Source organism: Lacerta agilis, chromosome 6 (assembly GCF_009819535.1).
Source record: "Lacerta agilis isolate rLacAgi1 chromosome 6, rLacAgi1.pri, whole genome shotgun sequence".
NCBI lineage: Eukaryota > Metazoa > Chordata > Lepidosauria > Squamata > Lacertidae > Lacerta > Lacerta agilis.
Window position 1 is genome coordinate 31,281,370 of NC_046317.1, and position 17,580 is coordinate 31,298,949.

At 43.2% G+C, this 17,580-nt stretch overlaps 1 protein-coding gene across 1 annotated transcript in view; it reads right to left on the reverse strand.

The window, feature by feature from the left end:
- The window catches only part of LOC117048234 (serine/threonine-protein kinase TNNI3K), a 138,909-nt gene that overhangs the window by 9,348 nt on the left and 111,981 nt on the right, over positions 1–17,580 (reverse strand). The window contains exons 22-23 of the mRNA XM_033151803.1: positions 7,840–7,899; positions 4,504–4,673 (exon numbers count right to left, since the gene is read on the reverse strand). Coding sequence (XP_033007694.1) covers positions 4,504–4,673; positions 7,840–7,899 — 230 coding nt within the window. The remainder of the gene's footprint in view (positions 1–4,503; positions 4,674–7,839; positions 7,900–17,580) is intronic.

Genomic DNA, 17,580 nt, shown 5'->3' on the forward strand with positions numbered 1-17,580 from the left:
CTGCACCCACTGAACATCTGCTCCTCAATACCCATGGGACCCTGAGGGATAGTGTGGGATATGGAATGGTGGACTGCTAATGGAAAGCATTCCACTATCCAGGAAGCTCAACTGCTCACCTGCCATGCCTCAGGTGGTGGTGGAAGAAACAAAGAGCAGGGTCCCCTAGTACTGATCTGATTAGGGGGTTATATGGAAAGGATGTGCCTTAAGGTAAGGAGGCTCACTCATTCATTCATGGCAGGGATAGGGAACCTGTGGTTCTCTAGATGTTGCTCCCATCAGCCCCACTAAGCATGGCCAGTGTTCAAGGATGATGGGATTTGTGTGGTCCAGCAACATCAAGCAGACCACACGTTCCCCACCCCACCCCCGATTCATGGAGTAACAATAAAGTTAAGGCCATGCCACCAGAGACAGTAGTTGAATTTTGAGCTCTCTCACATACCATTCCAGAGCTGGGTCAGTGGTGGCATCCATGGAGGGTGGGGGAATGAAACCTTTGAAGTGTGTGTGTGATATATTAAATTAAGTGTCATGATCTCAAGTTACTTTTCCCTTCCCAATTTCACAAAGAGTTGGTTGAGTTCTGTGTTCAGATACAGAAGAGATAAGTGACTGTGCCCAAATGCTTCAAGGCATTCATGCAAGGCTACATCTATCAGACCAGAGCTGATACTCAGTTGGGTTAAGAAGTGGCTGTTGGTTTTTAAATGTCCTGGTGGCGGGGGGGGGGATAATAACCTGAGTTGAGTTCTGTGCTTTTGAAAACAGATCCCCCCCTCCCTCTACTTGGTATGCCTTCAGTGAATTTGCTTGCATGAACCTTGAAGAGTCTTTTGAAAATATATATGTATTTTTATTTTATTTTTAAATCATTAGCCATGATTCCAGGACACTGACACTCTTTTTTCAAAGAGCAGAAAGGAGCTGTGTTACTAAGACAGGACTTTGCAGAAACTTAATTAGTCTTTGGGGATATTATTTACTTCACAAGATGGGGAAGAAAACAAAGGTCTGTCACCAGCTAACAAAGCTGAACTCCATTCATAGCTTCTGGGTTCGATTAAAGATTCTCTCTCTTTCTTCTTCTTTTTTTATGCTTTCAAGGTCTCTTTTGCGGAACTTGACAGGATAATAGAATCAGATTTGTTGAATTCCGCTAAACTGTAAAGTAACGTGTCATCAGCTTCACTTACTTCTCAAATATTTTTCTGTGGTGGAGCTCATTAATCTATCCCTGCTCGCACATAAAACCATGAAACCAAAAGGGCAACTCAATCAGTTATCCAAGTGACAGGAAGTTAAACATTTAGCATGACTGCATACTATGACTGGCCACTGTCAGCAAAGGGCAGACAGCCTGTGTAAAGCCTGTCTTCCACCTTTGGATGCAGAGTGCAGATCCCCTAAGAGGTTACAACTTTTTAGCTTAGAGAAGAGGTGAATAAGAGGTGCATACAACCATGTATGGTGTGGATAAAGTAGAGGAAGAAAAGTTTGCCCTCCCTGTCTCATAATATTAGGGCCAAGCCATGTAATGAAGCAGAAAAAAGCTACAAGATTCAGGACAGACAAAGGAAAGCACTTGTTCACACAGTGCGAAGCTAAACTATGGAATTCGCTCTCACAAGAGGTAGGGATAATGGCCCCCAGTTTGGACGGCTTTAAGAGAGGATTAGGCTAATTCATGGAGGACAAGGCTATCAGTAGCTACTAGCCACAATGGCTGTGTTCTCCCTCCACTGCCAGAGGCAGTAGGCCTAGGATACTAGTTGCTTCTATGATGCTCAGGTTCTGCTTGTACCCAGGGGCATCTGGTGAGCCACAATGAGAACTGGGTGCTGGACTAGATGGGCCTGGTCCAGCAGGGCTGATCCTGTGTTCTTATGATGCAAATTTCATTCTTCTAGCTGTGTTAAAAAAGGCAAAATGTTTTAAGCAGAGCCATAGCTGTGGGGCAGCTTGCCAGGATGAAGCCCTGGGTGTAGCCTCCAGAGGGGTGCCAGCCTATATGTGTGTGTGCGCATGCATGCACGCAAAAGCATGTGGAGGAGGTGCCAAACTGGGTTTCTGACCCAGGTGAAATGAAGCCTTGTTTAACCCCTGTTTAGGTCTTCAAAGATGCCCCCCCAATTCCCAGGTGAAATGAAGCCTTGTTTAACCCCTGTTTAGGTTTCAAAGATGCTGCCCCCCCAATTCCTCCCTACTTTAGTCATCAGCAAGAGGACATAAAAGCCTGGTTCTGAAATTTCCTGCTTGAGCAAAACAGAATCAACTTAGTGAATTATTTTGTTTCTCCATGAGCAACTGCTCCTCCTACTTATTGTTGTTGCTATTTAAATTTATTACCCACCTTTCAGGATAAGGTCCTAGGATAGATTACAAAAATTTAAAATACAGTATTAAATTACAGTTTAAAACAATTGACAGTCGCAAGAATAGAGTGGGACCATTCTGAGCGTGCCTGATTGACACACGACTACCGACGCACACATAGTTTTCGGCCCTGGAAGGGAGTGGAATGGGCTGACATTCGACTGCCGACGCACCCCCCCCCCCCCGTGCAAATGGGGAATTGCCTGTATATCTCACGTGTCAGAGGTGTTTCTTCTGCCTACAGCAGAAACTGCATAATGAAGATGCCAGGCACACATCTGTGGGGAGGGAATGCTACAACTTGTTAGGCCCAGTCATTCTGAGTCTCCTTACAAAGGAGACTAGTGTGAAGAGGGGACATTTACACCAAAAGCAGCCTATGACTGCATGAAGAATTGTTGGAGGTTGAGAAACCTGGGTGTGCAAACCTGGGTGTGCAAATCTTGAAATGGATTGGCTCTACCTGTCATTGGCTCTTGGCCTCTCTGCCTTCCCAATGGTCACTAGCTGCCATTATGTGCATGCAGAAGAGTCTTGCACGCACCAAAAGCTGCTCTCTCTCTAGATTCTGACCCAAGCTTTCATCCCCAGCTTAAGTTCCCACAGCATCCATTGGAACACTGTAGCATTATGAACAGAAAGGACTGCATTTACAAGGCGAGCATTGAGCAGGTAATTTCATGCCTCCTTAACTTTGTGTGTGGGTGAGAAGGCAAAAGTAGCTGTGTGTGTACCTTGCTACTTTGGGTAGCTAAAACGGGGATGGAGGGTGTGGAAAAAATGCACTGCAATGGATGTTAGCACATAGCGCAGAATCCCTCTCTCAATTTGTATGTTTTAAAAAATTAAAGCCTCAAGAAACTATTGTCATTAGAAAGCTAGGTCATTAATCATCCCAGTGTGTTGTATAATTGAAAAAAACACTGAATCTGCAGAAACCATCTTCATTTTACTTTACATTTTGCCTCTGGGCGACTCTTTTAATGTTCTATTTATAGGACTGGAGTTAGTTAATTTGTATTGCACAGAATTTGAGGAGGGGAAATGTTCTGTAACCCTTTGGGTTATACAGGAACCCATTTCAGCAAGCTAATGAGCTTGGGTGGCGCACTGAGATGAACATTAAATTACAGTAGCAGGGAGGCTGCTGTGATAACTACTTTTCTCGCCCTCTTGGGTATCTATAGTGTAACCTAAATGTGTCACTCGCTCATTCTTTTCATGCAAATCTATTATATGCTGCAGCACAAAAGAGGAATGTGGTATAAGATCCTTCTAACATTTCCATAACCTGCTTGTTTCCAGCTCACTCTTGTTGATCTTTCTTTTAACTGGTGAGCATTGGAAGGGTGCAAGTGGAACACTTAACCAAAGGAGTGTGGAGTACTGCTATTTGTATGGAATACTGCTATTTGGGTTTCCTGCCACTCCATTCCATTTCCCCTGGTTTTCTTTTCCTAATCTGTAATACTTAGCCAGCATCTGGTGCCTACTGAACGTGCTCATTCTTCACTAAGCTGTTTTTCAGGTCCAACCCTTTGGGGCTCCCCCCCCCCAAGATCCATTATACTTCTGAAATCCTTGCAAACCATTTTATCAGTTACAGGTAGGTAGCCATGTTGGTCTGCCATAGTCAAAACAAAATAAAATTAAAAAATCCTTCCAGCAGCACCTTAGAGACCAACTAAGTTTGTTCTTGGTATGAGCTTTCGTGTGCATGCTTTCTGAAGAAGTGTGCATGCACATGAGAGCTTATACCAAGAACAAACTTAGTTGGTCTCTAAGGTGCTACTGGAAGGAATTTTTTATTTTATTTTGTTTTGACTATGGCAGACCAACACGGCTACCTACCTGTTTTATAACTAAGTTCAGGAAATAATCAACTACACATTTTTCTAGTGCTGTTGTAGATTGTGTTTCCAGAGTGACACTTAAGATGCTGGAGCACACAGATTATGTTTTGTCTCCTCCAAGAAATAAAGAGACTAGTTTTCTTTCTGTGTTGCTTTCAGGTGACATCTCTACTAGGTGCTAGTAGTTGTCCAAACAGCCGATTATTTAAGTCCCAGGCAACTCCTAGAACCCCATGGGCCAAGGAAGGATTCCTTCTAGTTGCATTCTCACCTTTGTGACCAGACAGCATAAGTTCTTGCATTCAAGGCATATTCCAGCTCAAAACGGCTTCGTAAAGCAGCAACATGGCTGCGCCCAGGGCACCCACGAGCAACCAGGCAATCCGAGGAAGAGGAAGGAGAAAGAGAACCACTGCTGTTGCTAGAGGCTGGTGACATCAGCTGGATTTAACAGAGAGAACACTGTCAATTATGAGAACTGTGAAATCTTGCCAGAAAAGCTGACAGCAGCAGAACTAACCATATGCAGTATCTCACAAGTAACTTTGCTCCAGTCCCCAGCTATTTCTACTGCTCTCAACATGCTAGGTTTCAGAAATTGTTGCCAAGAGGATGCTAATCATTGTAGCCTGTACAAAGCATTCTGTTATGTTTTTTTTTGTTCAGGGGGCTGAACATGTACTCTCGCATGTATATGCTGTTCCAAGGGTTACGCCAAAGAAAGACCCTTCAACTATCCCCCAACCACACTGTAAGATGGCAGCCTCCCCGGACCCACCACAGCTGTGCCATGTGGCAACCGTTGCTCCCTGGACCCTAAGGAGTTATTCCAGCTCCCATCAGCCCCAGCTAGCATAGGCAATGTTCAGGGATGGTGGGAGTTTTAGTTCAACAACTTCTAGAAGGTTTTCTTACATTAATGAGGAAACAGGCAGGTGCAAATCAACAGTTTGTTCTGGTTTGAACAAGCCCAGAGAGTATCTTTACATCTTATTTCATGTGGCCAACAAAGATCCTAAAATGTTAGCCTCTCTTTATGACAGCACTTGCTCCTTCAAACTTCCCCATTCTGTTGCTCTGATGATGGACGTGAAGTGTTTTAGCTAGCTGAATATTGCTCTTCTTTATGTAGTTTACATGGGCTCACACCCCAGATTTAATCTCATATAGACTGCTGACTATGTATCACAGGAGCTAGCTAGGTCTTCTCTGAGACAGCACAGTTACTTGTGGTATACCGCTTCAGGCTGTCAACAAAACAAAACACACATGTACACACATACTTTCTTAGAGGCACTTCCACCTACACACAAAGTATCATGCTGCAGCTGGAGCTTGAAAAAAGAAATAGATGATGGGAGTCACTACTCTGACTCTTTGGCTCAAGAGTGGTGATATACTTTGATAGGAGGGGGAAGGAGATGGGGAACTGTACCCACATGTGCGGCATTGGTGCAATTCCAGACCCTGGTTGCCAAGATCAAGCATGTCTTCTATTTCATCAGCTATCCTCTCGGATGAAAGCCAAAAGGACTGGGATATATATTTTTTTAGCCATAGACTGAGGTTAAGTTCAACTGACTCAGCTGATTGTTTTAGAAAATACTTGATCTGTCGTTTTCTCCCTTCAACACTGTGAAATTTACCTTTTCTGAGGGATGAAGCCTCAGGGCTCAAAGCAAGGAAGGGATTGGCAGGAAGAAGCCCCAGAATGTGTTTTTAAATTGCAGGGTACAGCCCTTGGACATGTGAAAACCTAGAGCATTGGAGAGCAGCGAGCCTTTTGAGCATGATTTTTATTTAACTACAGCCCATGCCCAAACCAGTGGGCAGGACTCGGGGCAGGACTTTGGTGTAAAGGTCAAAGGATCCATTATGCAGAATGAGCAGGGTTGGATCACCACATTTTGAAATAATGCCACATTAATGTTCTTATGGGAAGGGGACCCTCTCAAGTTCAGACTGTAATTCCTTGCATTTGGCATTAGAGAGCACCAGGACAGGATTTCAAGGATGCTTCAGAGCTTGTTTCTTAATGGTGAGTGGCATGGAGGTTGCTGCAGTATCACTCCTGTGCCACTAAGGTGAAGTGAGAAGCCCTAGATCACATAGAATGACCTGTGGCCATTGTATAGCCATCAACCACATGGTCTGAGGCTCCTCATGAAAGCTAATAAAACTAGTTCAGCAATATTCGGATTCATTCACATTCTGATCTGAAAAATATGCTGAAAGCAAAGGCATTAGGATGTTGTATGCTAAACCCAAATGCTAGACTCTAAGCCCTTGTAAGCGGGAAAAGTTGATCTTGCTTGTGCTAATTAACTTCTGCTAATCACATTATGTTGACTAAGCTCATTTAGCCAGGACCTTTGGTATGACCTGGAGGCTCAGCTCTTGCAAAACTTTTCTTGCATGTCCAAATTGCCAATAACCCTATAACATCAATGCAGACACTTACCCTTTGCACCATTTCAGTTTGTAAAGTTTAGAAGAAGAAAAACGCAAAACTAAAGTAAGTAGTGCAAGGGTGGTAGTTTGAACCATTTTGTGACATCATTGATAGGAGTTGGTTGCTCTGGTTTAGAGATTCTGCAGGACAAATGACACATGGTTCCAGATACCTGTTTTCTGCATTGTTTCTCTTTATGGCAAAATGGGAAACAGATAAGCAACCGTTTTCTCCAGGGAGCCAAAGGTAGGCATTGTAGTTTGTGAAGTGCACTCTCAAAATTTCACATACAAAGCTGCCTAATGCCAAGGGCCGAATTAGACATTACATGAAATTTCAGTGGTGGGCGGGTGGCAGGGGAGGGGCTGGGGGAGGGCAAGTTAAATAGCAGACGTGGGAACAAAAAAATATATGATTGTGCACAGTATGGGAAATATAATTATTTATACATGTATAGCCCACTTTTATTCCATCATGGAACCCCAGCCTGAATTCATGTGGTCCCCAGCTGCCCTTCATCCAGGCACTGTCCAGACCCTCACCTGCAAGGTGGGCACCTCGTGTGCCTTCGGTTCATACCATGGGACCAATGATGATGATGAAGAAGAGTTTGGATTTGATATCCCGCTTTATCACTACCCGGAGGAGTCTCAAAGCGGCTAACATTCTCCTTTCCCTTCCTCCCCCACAACAAACACTCTGTGAGGTGAGTGGGGCTGAGAGTCTTCAAAGAAGTGTGACTAGCCCAAGGTCACCCCGCAGCTGCATGTGGAGGAGCGGAGACCTGAACCAGGTTCACCAGATTACGAGTCTACCGCTCTTAACCACTACACCACACTGGCTCCCCCATGCCACCTTTAACTCTCATTGCTTGTTTCTACGAATGGAGACAAATGAGGACTTCTAACCTGAGGCTCAATTTTTTATGGTGTGATGTCTCTGTTCATTCAATATTTAAATGGCATTCGTTTCCTGCATCTCCTTCCTATCTCATAGCTAAGATCACAGCTGAGCACATCAGCTTGAGAATGCCAGGCACCGTATCTTGCAATATTTCTGGAGTTCCTTCTGTGAGCAACCAGCCCAGCCATCATCACACTCGCTCACAACTATGCATTCATGTTGCTTACTAACTGCGACACGTTCTGCCATTACCTCAATATTGCACAGGCACTCTTCTAATTTGGAGACCACTTCAGAAAATTCAGGCCTTCCCTGCAAATATAGAAGGACAGAACAACAATATAAGTACAATGAAAATTGAGTCTGTTTTGGTGAAGATAGAAAAAAAGCGCACTTCAAGCATACACTTCCAATTTCTAAAAGGTACTGGCTTGGATCCTAAGGCAAGTTAGCTTAAGGAAGTTGACCCCTACAGCCATACTGGAGGGTTGGTGAGTCTCTCTAAAGAATATGGGGCAGGGCCATAGTATAAAGCTGCTGAGGGCTGTGATAAAAAGCATTGTCTCCATGAACTTCCTTAACTTGGGATCTAAGCTGAACTGTAGGTAACAGATGATCCATATGGAATGCTTTCTTACCATTCCATTTCTTACCATTCTGCACAGTAGTCTTTTCCTTGCCTCCCACAACTCTTTGAAAAGAGGACCTTCTCAGATGGATGAAATTACAGCTTCAAGGTTTAGGGATCAAGCACCTCAACCCTCCCTAAAGTGAGGCTATCACTTGTAACAACTTAAGCAGCATGTATGGTGCCTATAAAGAGTCCCAAACACAGACTAATTTAAGGGCCAAATTAGACATGGTGCTAAATGTGTTTCTTATAAATGAAAACAAAAAATGGAAGAATCACAATTGTTTTCCAACCCTGTAGACTGCATCAACACCTGACTTTTAAACAAGTGCAATCCTTTGAAAAGTGATGGTTCACTGCTTAATTACAATTAAGTCGTGAATAACAATATTAAAAAGTCAGGGCCAAGATATGTGTGTGTGTGTGTGCGTGTGTGTATACAGATATATGTACATGTACCCTTTTTTCGCCCCTTTTAGGTGCATTGCTCATTCTGCTTGCTATGATGATTCAGTTAACCGCATCATGCCCTCCTTCATGCGTGGTATGCTCTGAAGATATTACTCTGTGTCAAGGATTAACATATATACTAGGTAACTAAGTAAGACACTTAAAGAGAACTGATATTTATTCTATACTGTAAGCTCACACAGCACAGCTGTAATTGTATTGACTGCTTCTTGTGCCAGCTGCTGCGAGGTAAACTTTCAGAGAGCTAGCCTTTCACATTTTGACTGGAGAGTGATAGCATTGTTTCATTTCTCTTTGCCTAGAGGCCTTATCCAAACTATTCCAAGCCCTTCAGAGGTAATTGAAAACCTTTGTTACCGAGAACAGAGTCATTTCACTCAGCCAAACGCTTTAAGAAAAACAAAATAGATCATTTTAATAAGTTTTATCCACATTTTGTGCAAAGTTCAAGCTGTCCACTGGCTGAATGAGCTATCAATTGCCTTCTAACCCTGCCAAGGAACCCTTCAGCATTAGCAAGATTAAGTGATGTACCAATGATACAGATTAGCATCATAAAGTGCATTATAATTCTGAAAGAAAGTATGCTTTTTCTTCTCTTGGTGTTAAATGAGCTGTGGAAATGCTAACAAGATACAATGCCTGTGTTCATTATGTATTGCTTGTTTAAGTCAACAATTTAATAAGACACCTGGTTAACAAATTTAAAGCAAAGCGCTGCTGATTCTTAGGAAAGGAAAATTTGCTTATTGCCATCAGCAGAAAAAAAAATCCTAGCCTAATAGTTAATATAAAATTAATATAAAATTAATATTAATATTAATATAATATAATATTAAGCCTAATTAATATAAAATGACCCACAAAATTAATAATCCTTTACCCTAGTTATACTGTTCCCATTTTGCATATGAGGAAGAAAAAAATTAAGGGACCCAAATGTGATGCCAAATGTAAATGAAGTAACTTCCTGGGTTTTGTGATGATCTCCTTTGCTGCCATCCTACTCCCATAACAAATATGCAAGCGAAAGTCTCTCTTCCTAGAAAAGCTTTGAAGCATTGGCTCTACATTAAGCTTGTAGCTAAATACTCAGTAGGTGTTTAATGGGAGATTCAAGGTACAGATGGTATTTAGGCCTTGTCCTCAAGCTGGGAGGGCATGTGAGGAGATGCTGAAGGTTCGTCCTTGAGTCAAGCAGCCTCTCTGTCAGGGATGGGGACCTCCAGATGTTGTTGGACTCAAACTACCTTCAGCCCCAGCTAGCATGGCCCAAGATCAGGGGTGGCGAGAGCTGCAGCCAAAATTCATTTGGAAGGTTACAGATCTCCCCCACCCTGCTGTATGTCTCCCTCAGCCATGTCTTAGGGGAGCATGGAGGGCTATGAAACCAAGGCAGGACGTGGTCAGAACAACTGTTTTCAAAGTCATCTTCGGCCGAAAACAGGCAGGATGGTGCATGTCTATGTTAAACATTCCTCAGATGCCTTACCATGTGTAAATGTACTTAACGCATGGGTCAGCTTATCTGTGTGCAAAGCTGATGGCCTGGACAAGGTAGCTAGCAGTGGCACGCTAACTCCTCTAAACACAAACTGACTCAAGTGTTAAATGCATTTATACATGATGGTGATTCATGGGACACTTACACAGGCAAGTGCTTTGCCCACAGTCGCCATCGAGTCTACTTTGGCTTTTAATGCGAGGCTAATTTGGCTGTGAGGATAGTAGAGGGCCAATGATTTTAAACTCTAATCAAAATCAATACAAATTAAGCTCCCACTTTGCAAGATGAATTCCCTGACTTTGAAGGCTGTTCTACGTGGAAGAATTGATGCCAATTTAATTAAACCACATTGTAATTGAAAGCTGTGTGAAAGTCGGTGGTTTCCAGGGAATAATGGGAGTGTTTCTTTGCTTGCTGCTCAATGCCCATGTGTTCTCATTCAAAGTTGTGCTTCGGAGGTAGTCAAAAGCAATGTCAAAAGAATTCCATTCCATTTCAAGTGGGAACGCTATGATATATATATAAAGTCATATATAATTGTTTCGATTAATGAGGATCAAGACTGCGTCAAACAGGTCATAATTCTTTTAGGAAGAATCTCTGAATAGTCAGAGAAGTCATTTAAAAGGGTAATGTTAAACTTCTGAGTTACATTTCATAACCAAATTTGATATTAGGCCATTGATATTGGGCTTTCAAGAGTAAGCGCATTCGGCCTTTGCAGAAGAAAGATTGGGCAGAGCCTTGTAGGAACTAAGCTGAACGAAGACAGGTTAGATCTACAATAGTGGGATTTGCTGAGTACAACTATTTCAAAATCGAGTTTACAGTTCAGTCCATGGGTCAGAGGAAGGGTCAGGCAAGGTGAGGATGACAGTCAGGTAAATCAAGGAGAGGCATAACTCAAGTGAGGTGAATAAGCAAAAAACAACTCACACTAGGCAGAGGCGTAGTTAGGGGATGGGAGGCACTGGGCACCACATGGCAGGGGGAAGCACTTACCATGGGGCTTGTAGAGCACCCGAGCCATGTGTCTCTCCTGGGAGTGACACAATGGTTTAGGCGCCTGCAGGCTCTGCTGCCCTACAGCTGAGGGGGAGGCTGCAGCAAGGCTCCATGCAGCATGGCCTACCCCTGCTCACCCTGCCCAATGGTTGGCTTGTCTTGCTCCCAAGGGTGGCTAGCCCCGGCCCTGGATGCAAGGTGTGTGTGCAGCCCCGGGTGCTCAAGCAGCAAGCTACACCACTACACTAGCCTAGGATTAAGTTATGGAAGACTTGGATGGAGACTAGTGAGATGAGATGAAATTTCTGGAGGGAAGGGAATAGAACCAAAGCATGAAGAGGAATCCAATCACATGTAGCCTAAGGAAGAGTCCATAGCAAAAGGCTAATGAACCTATTGGTAGCTGCTTCCTGTTAAAAGTCCTAGAAGGGAGCTGAAAGGCTGGTGCTTGAAGTGTTTTATCACAGCTGGGTGCTGCCAAACTTATGGACTATGCTCAATACGTGCAAAAACTGAGAAGCTTTCCGTTATTTGGTTTTTTCATTTCAGCAAGAAATTAAAATTGCAAATCTCACAAAGTGATAAAAACAATAAATTAGAGCTTTTGGTGTTTTAAAGTAATTGATGGCCTGCAGGCAACAACTTGTAGTGTACTGCTGCATGGGGGGGAAATACTGATTAGCCCTCTAGCCAACTGTCTCAAACCGTCACTTTAAACCTTTGTGCAGGATTGAATGTTAAGATCAGGTAACATTGTTAACAGCTGCAATGTTGCACCGAGGAATAGCTCTTCATAAGCATACCTGTGCTGGTATTGCAAGTTATAGAATCCAGCAGTTAAACTACAGTATTTCATTTGCAAGTAACCCAGCAGTACTTAACTACCCTTGTGCCATTGCTGTTTTAAAGCCTGTGTTACTTTGCTTGGTGACAAACGTATCGCCATATCTGTTTTAACATTGGCAGATGCAACGTAAGCACACTTTCACAACCATTCTGCCTCATTCAATTAGCACACACATGCTAATATGCTGAAGCGGCGGCGCAGTAACTGGCGTTGTCATGATAACCCGTAATAACATCAACTTTTATCTTGCGAAAAGTGCTACTCGTTTAATGGCGGCTCTGTAGTCTTCTGTCAGTCATTTTAGCAAATGTACCATACGCGAGCTAAGACTGGGCTAATCTCTATCATATAGAGGGACCTGATTAAAAGCAATACATACCACAGCAGGGGACTGCATTCAAATGCCTTAATGAGAGCCCTATGGGAAATCCTCCAAGGCATCAATAAGAAAACAGACCCCCTGTCAAGTTTATTACAACCGCCCGAGGCAAAATAATCCATATTGTAAAGGGAAAACAACAAATGACTTCCCAGCACAGATAAACATTAGCATCAGTAAATTGGTGAGGTAGCTCAAATGACAGTCGCTACTCAGGGGACGCCCTTGCTGGTAATAGCAGGAGTGCATCAGGTCAGGATTGAGGCACGGTGGCTGAACAGCATGTGGGGAAGCTTGCCTGCTCTGCGTGCTTATGTTAAAGTGCTGTTCGTTTCTCACTTCCGTTAGAAAGGTGGAGAGGCGGGGGAAAATCTTTTTGCATATTACAGCATAAAAATGATTGTAATAAGCAATGCATTAACTTTGACATCTAGTGGAACAGATGGTTTTGTGTTTCTTGAACAAATCTGTCACACAGGAGCACAGTAACCCCCCCCCCCGCCCCATATATATATATATATATATATATATATATATATATATATATATATATATAAAATATACTGGTAACGACAAGAGTGTTGTATGAAGCTTTTGATGAATTTAAGCTACTGTCTGAGTGAGCATGATGCTGGGAGAGAGCAAGCTGGCAGTGACTTAATCCAGGCAGGACAGGGAGATTGATGATGGCAGTCAACTGAGAGAGGCAGCTTGGAGTGTTGGCATAACACATATCCATGCCGCTCTAGTTAAGGGAAGCAGTCCACTCTTTCCATCATCTTTGTCTGACCTGGATATATTATTATTATTATTATTATTATTATTATTATTATTATTATTAGACTCTGGGCTGTTTCGCTATGAGGTTTTTTTTATCGGTGCTTTCCAGTCATAGGCTGCATCCAGGATGCAAGAGGCATGCTCCAGATGGGGTTTTGATGGCAACGCAGCGATGTATTCCTTCCTGCCTCTTGGTGCAGAATTGTGCTGTCAGTTTATGAAGCCATTAAAGCTCTACCCTCCACACAGCTGGAGTGAAAGATCACACGGAATGCCAGATATTACATGCTTATTGCATTCACTAGATACAATGGGGCAAAATAATGAAACAGAAAAGGAGTGCAGCTCTGCCTTTCCATTCTGAATCATGAAATAAGGACAACACATAAAAAATATCTTCCTACTTAATGTTGAATTTGGGGCCCTGTGATGCAGATCCACTAGGGATCTGTTCCAGGGATTAGCGTACTTTCGGTTTCGTGATGAGTAGCCTTGAATAGCCTTCCTGAACTTCCCCCAAGTAAGTTTCTCTTTCAACAGGATAGAGGTCATTAATTACAGGCTCCTTTTCCTTTTCCCCCTTTTGAAATGATAAAATATTGCTTTAAAAAGTGATATTTGATTGTAAAAACAGGTTACTCAATTGACCTATCACACTGTATTTCATTACTGACCTAAGTTGCCTTTTAATGCTCTCCCTGGCGCGTGCGCGCGCACACACACATACCCTATATCCATAGATATAGATATACCAGCAACCAGACTGTTGATGGGGACAAACTATTGCCTCTACATAACTCCAGTGTTCAAAAGCTTGCACCAGCTGCCCATATGTTACAAGGCCAGGTTCAAGACACTTGTATTAATTTGCAAAGTCATTAACAGCTTAAGTCTAAGATAGCTCAAGTAATGCAAGATTCTTGATATCCCTGCCCAACCACTGAGGTCTTCAGGGGAGCTACTCCTAGTGGTCCCCCATGGCTCAGATGTATGGATGCATTCAATATTGTGGGCCCCATTTCATGAAATTCCCCTCCAGTTGAGGCCAGGCAACTTGAATTTCCAGTGCCTACTAAAGACATGTTTATTCCAGCAAGCATTTTAACTCAATTCTGAATTTATATTTTTAACTGTTGTTTTTTTAAAATTTTCATTGCACACCCCTGGGTAATGATTGTAATTAAGCAGCATATAAACTGTCAAAACAAATAAATAAAATTTATCAAAGCAATACTTTGTATCAAGAAATAGTATATCAAGAACGCTAGTAGATATTTTGTAAATCATAATGGGATGTTTTCTCTTTTAACAAATGAAAAATAACTTTTGATCCATAACCCCATTAATATGAGTTGCTTAAAATCCAAGCAAAGATTATGAGCAGCAAACCTGCACCTCTATAGAAACTTACCGGTAACTATATTTCTATTCCTTTCGTATAGCTGTTCCTGCATCCACAAAAGCTTTGATTGTTACTGATGGAAGTATCACTTCAGTAGAAGGATTTAACCTGTCCTTCCTGATCAATGCAACTTTACTAAGACTCAGCACTAATAGGATTACAACCATCAGAGATGATGCTTTTCTTGGACTTAGAACCCTGAAGACTTTACTTCTGGACCAGAACCAAATATCAAGCTCTTCTATCACGTACAGCACATTTCATGAACTTCAGAAGCTGCAAGTGCTAGTGTTAAGCAACAACATTTTGAGCCACATTCGTGGGATTTGGTTTATGAGCATGAAGGATCTTATTAGACTCCACTTAAATGGGAATCAACTAATGAGCATCACAGGGGAAAGCTTTGAGATGGCAAACCTTGGCAAACTCAGGATCCTGGATTTGTCAAACAATTTCATTAGCTCCATTGAAAAGAGAGCCTTCCATGGCCTCGCCCAACTGATGGAAATTGACCTTTCAAGGAACAGGCTAGCCATTATTCCTGACACCTTTTCCTCTCTCGCGCAATTAAGTCTTCTAAGCTTAGACCAGAACTGGTGGAACTGCACATGCAAACTTCATGACCTAGCCTCCTTTCTAAGGAAATACGTCAATTCTTCATCAAGGATGCTCAGAAACGCTGATAATGTGAGTTGCAGAGCTTCTGAAAACCCATCAGTGACCAATGTGCTTGAGCTCACGGAGGTCAACTGTAAGTCTACACTTAAACACCCTCCTGGTATTTTAGAAAACAGGAGGAGGAACTACGGACGAGATGTTGCACTGGTTGCTGTTTTTTCCTTTCTAGGTAATGGCACCCCCACCCCTTGCCAGAATATTTGTCACCTGATCTATTCCGAGCTCCTCCTTCTTTTAAACCATTTTATGAAAAAATAATCATGAAATCATAGCCACGGAGAACCTGATAACCAGCCAATCCCACACCTTGTCCTAAGTAAGATCCTCTGTGAATTAGCTATCATCTAGAGTCCAGGGTTTCCCAAACTTGGGTATCCAGCTGTTTTTGGACCACAGTTCCCATCTTCCTTGACCACTGGTCCTGCTAGCTAGGGATGATAGGAGTTGTAGTCCCAAAACAGCTGGAGACCCAGCTGGTGGTCCTTGAAGTATTGTGGTCCTGAGCTATTTAAGGCTTTATAGGTCAAAATCAGAAGCGTAACATTGACGGGGGGCTACCAGAGCAATTGCCCCAGGCACATTTTATTTTTAGGGACACGTCTCTGCAGCTGGTGCCGTGACTGGAGGTGCTCCCCATCCTGCCTGCCTGCCTCATCTGAGCAGCATACTGAACAGGATCTGGGAGAGGACAGGCCCTTGCATCCCTTGCTAGTGGAGATGGGGAGATGGTGAGACTCACAGTGGTGGCAGTGGTGAAGGCACACACCCATGTCCCACCACTGCTCTTTCTGGCAGCCGCAGTAGCACCGCATGGAGGCACCAGTTAGGGGGCACAATACATTCCTTGTCCTGCATGCTGGCAACCCACGCTACACCACTGGTCAAAACCAGCACTTTGAATTGGGCTCACAAGCTAATTGGCAGCCAGTCAGACCAGGACCGGTGTAATATGCTCAAACCGTCTTGCTCCAGTAAGCAACTTGGCTGCCGATTCTTCACCAGCTGAAGTTTCCAAACCGTCTTCAGATGCAGCTCCTACATAAAATGCATTGCAGTAATCTGAACTAGAGGTTACTAGAGAATAGGCGACAGAAGTTAGGCTATTCTTGTCCAGATAGAGGCACAGCTGGGCCACCAGCTGAAGCTGATGGAAGGCACTGCACACCACTAAGGCTGCCTGAGCCTCAAGACACAGCTTCATGGATGGCACCATTCATATTGCTCAGTCGTGTGCCTCCTTTTGTCTTTTTTAAAAGGAGTCCCTGGGACTCTTAAAATGAGAACCTGGACTCAGAGTGCAATTAGTTTCTTCCTTGCCTGCAGCAACATGCAAACTACTGTTCTTCTTTCCAGAATATGCCTCACTCCTATTCTGCCTACTGTTAGTCCCAGAAATTATTTGTTTATCTTGGAATGGTGGCTCCATTGCACTTTTGCGATGACCCCGAGTTCTCTTCAACCAACAATACATTGTCCTTCTGACAGAAACATATAAAAATATATCTTGGAGTTGAAAGTCTTGCCCGGAGCTATACCACTGCCTGAAGCTATAACCACCTCAGGCTGTGATCTCATTTCATTTCACAAGTGAAGAAATGTTAGGCACAGGTTGTAAGTGGAAGGGAGACTGCCAAGATGAAAACAAGACAGGGAGGCTGCTGGATGAATTGATAAGTGATATTTCTCCTCTGGTGCCAAAGAGAACCAGTTACTCTACTAGCTTCTTATTTGGAATGCCAAAGCAGTTCAAGTTACAACCAGCCTGAATTTCCCTAGACAGTTAAATGCCCCCAAATTTTCCTTCTTGCTGCTTGGGCTGCTTCCTTCACTGACTACATTACTGAAACACATATACTGTGTCTATGGGTTTCAAAAGGTTCACATAACCTCGTGACATGGCTTAATGTTATATAGCAGGTGTGAGAATACTCTGCCCCACAGGCCTAAGGTCCTGCACAGGCCCCAACTTGGCCCACAAGACCATATTCCTCAAACCATGTCAACCTGCCAAGTGATGTGACTACAAAAATGTGGCTACAAATAAACATCTGGGAGCTAACTTTTAAGCTTTCATTATTCCTCTACAAGTGAGGCTTAATGACAGTGCCAATCAGCTGACTAGTGCTGGCAACAAGCCCTATTGTATAGGAATGCCTGATTTTCCCATGTGGGTGGCAACTGCCATGGCAGTGCGGTACAGAGGACAGAACGTTAAGCCTGGCCCCCAGGAATCTGGGTTCCAATCCCACCTCAGTTTATGATTTTTAATTCTCAGGGTCTGAAGAATACTCCC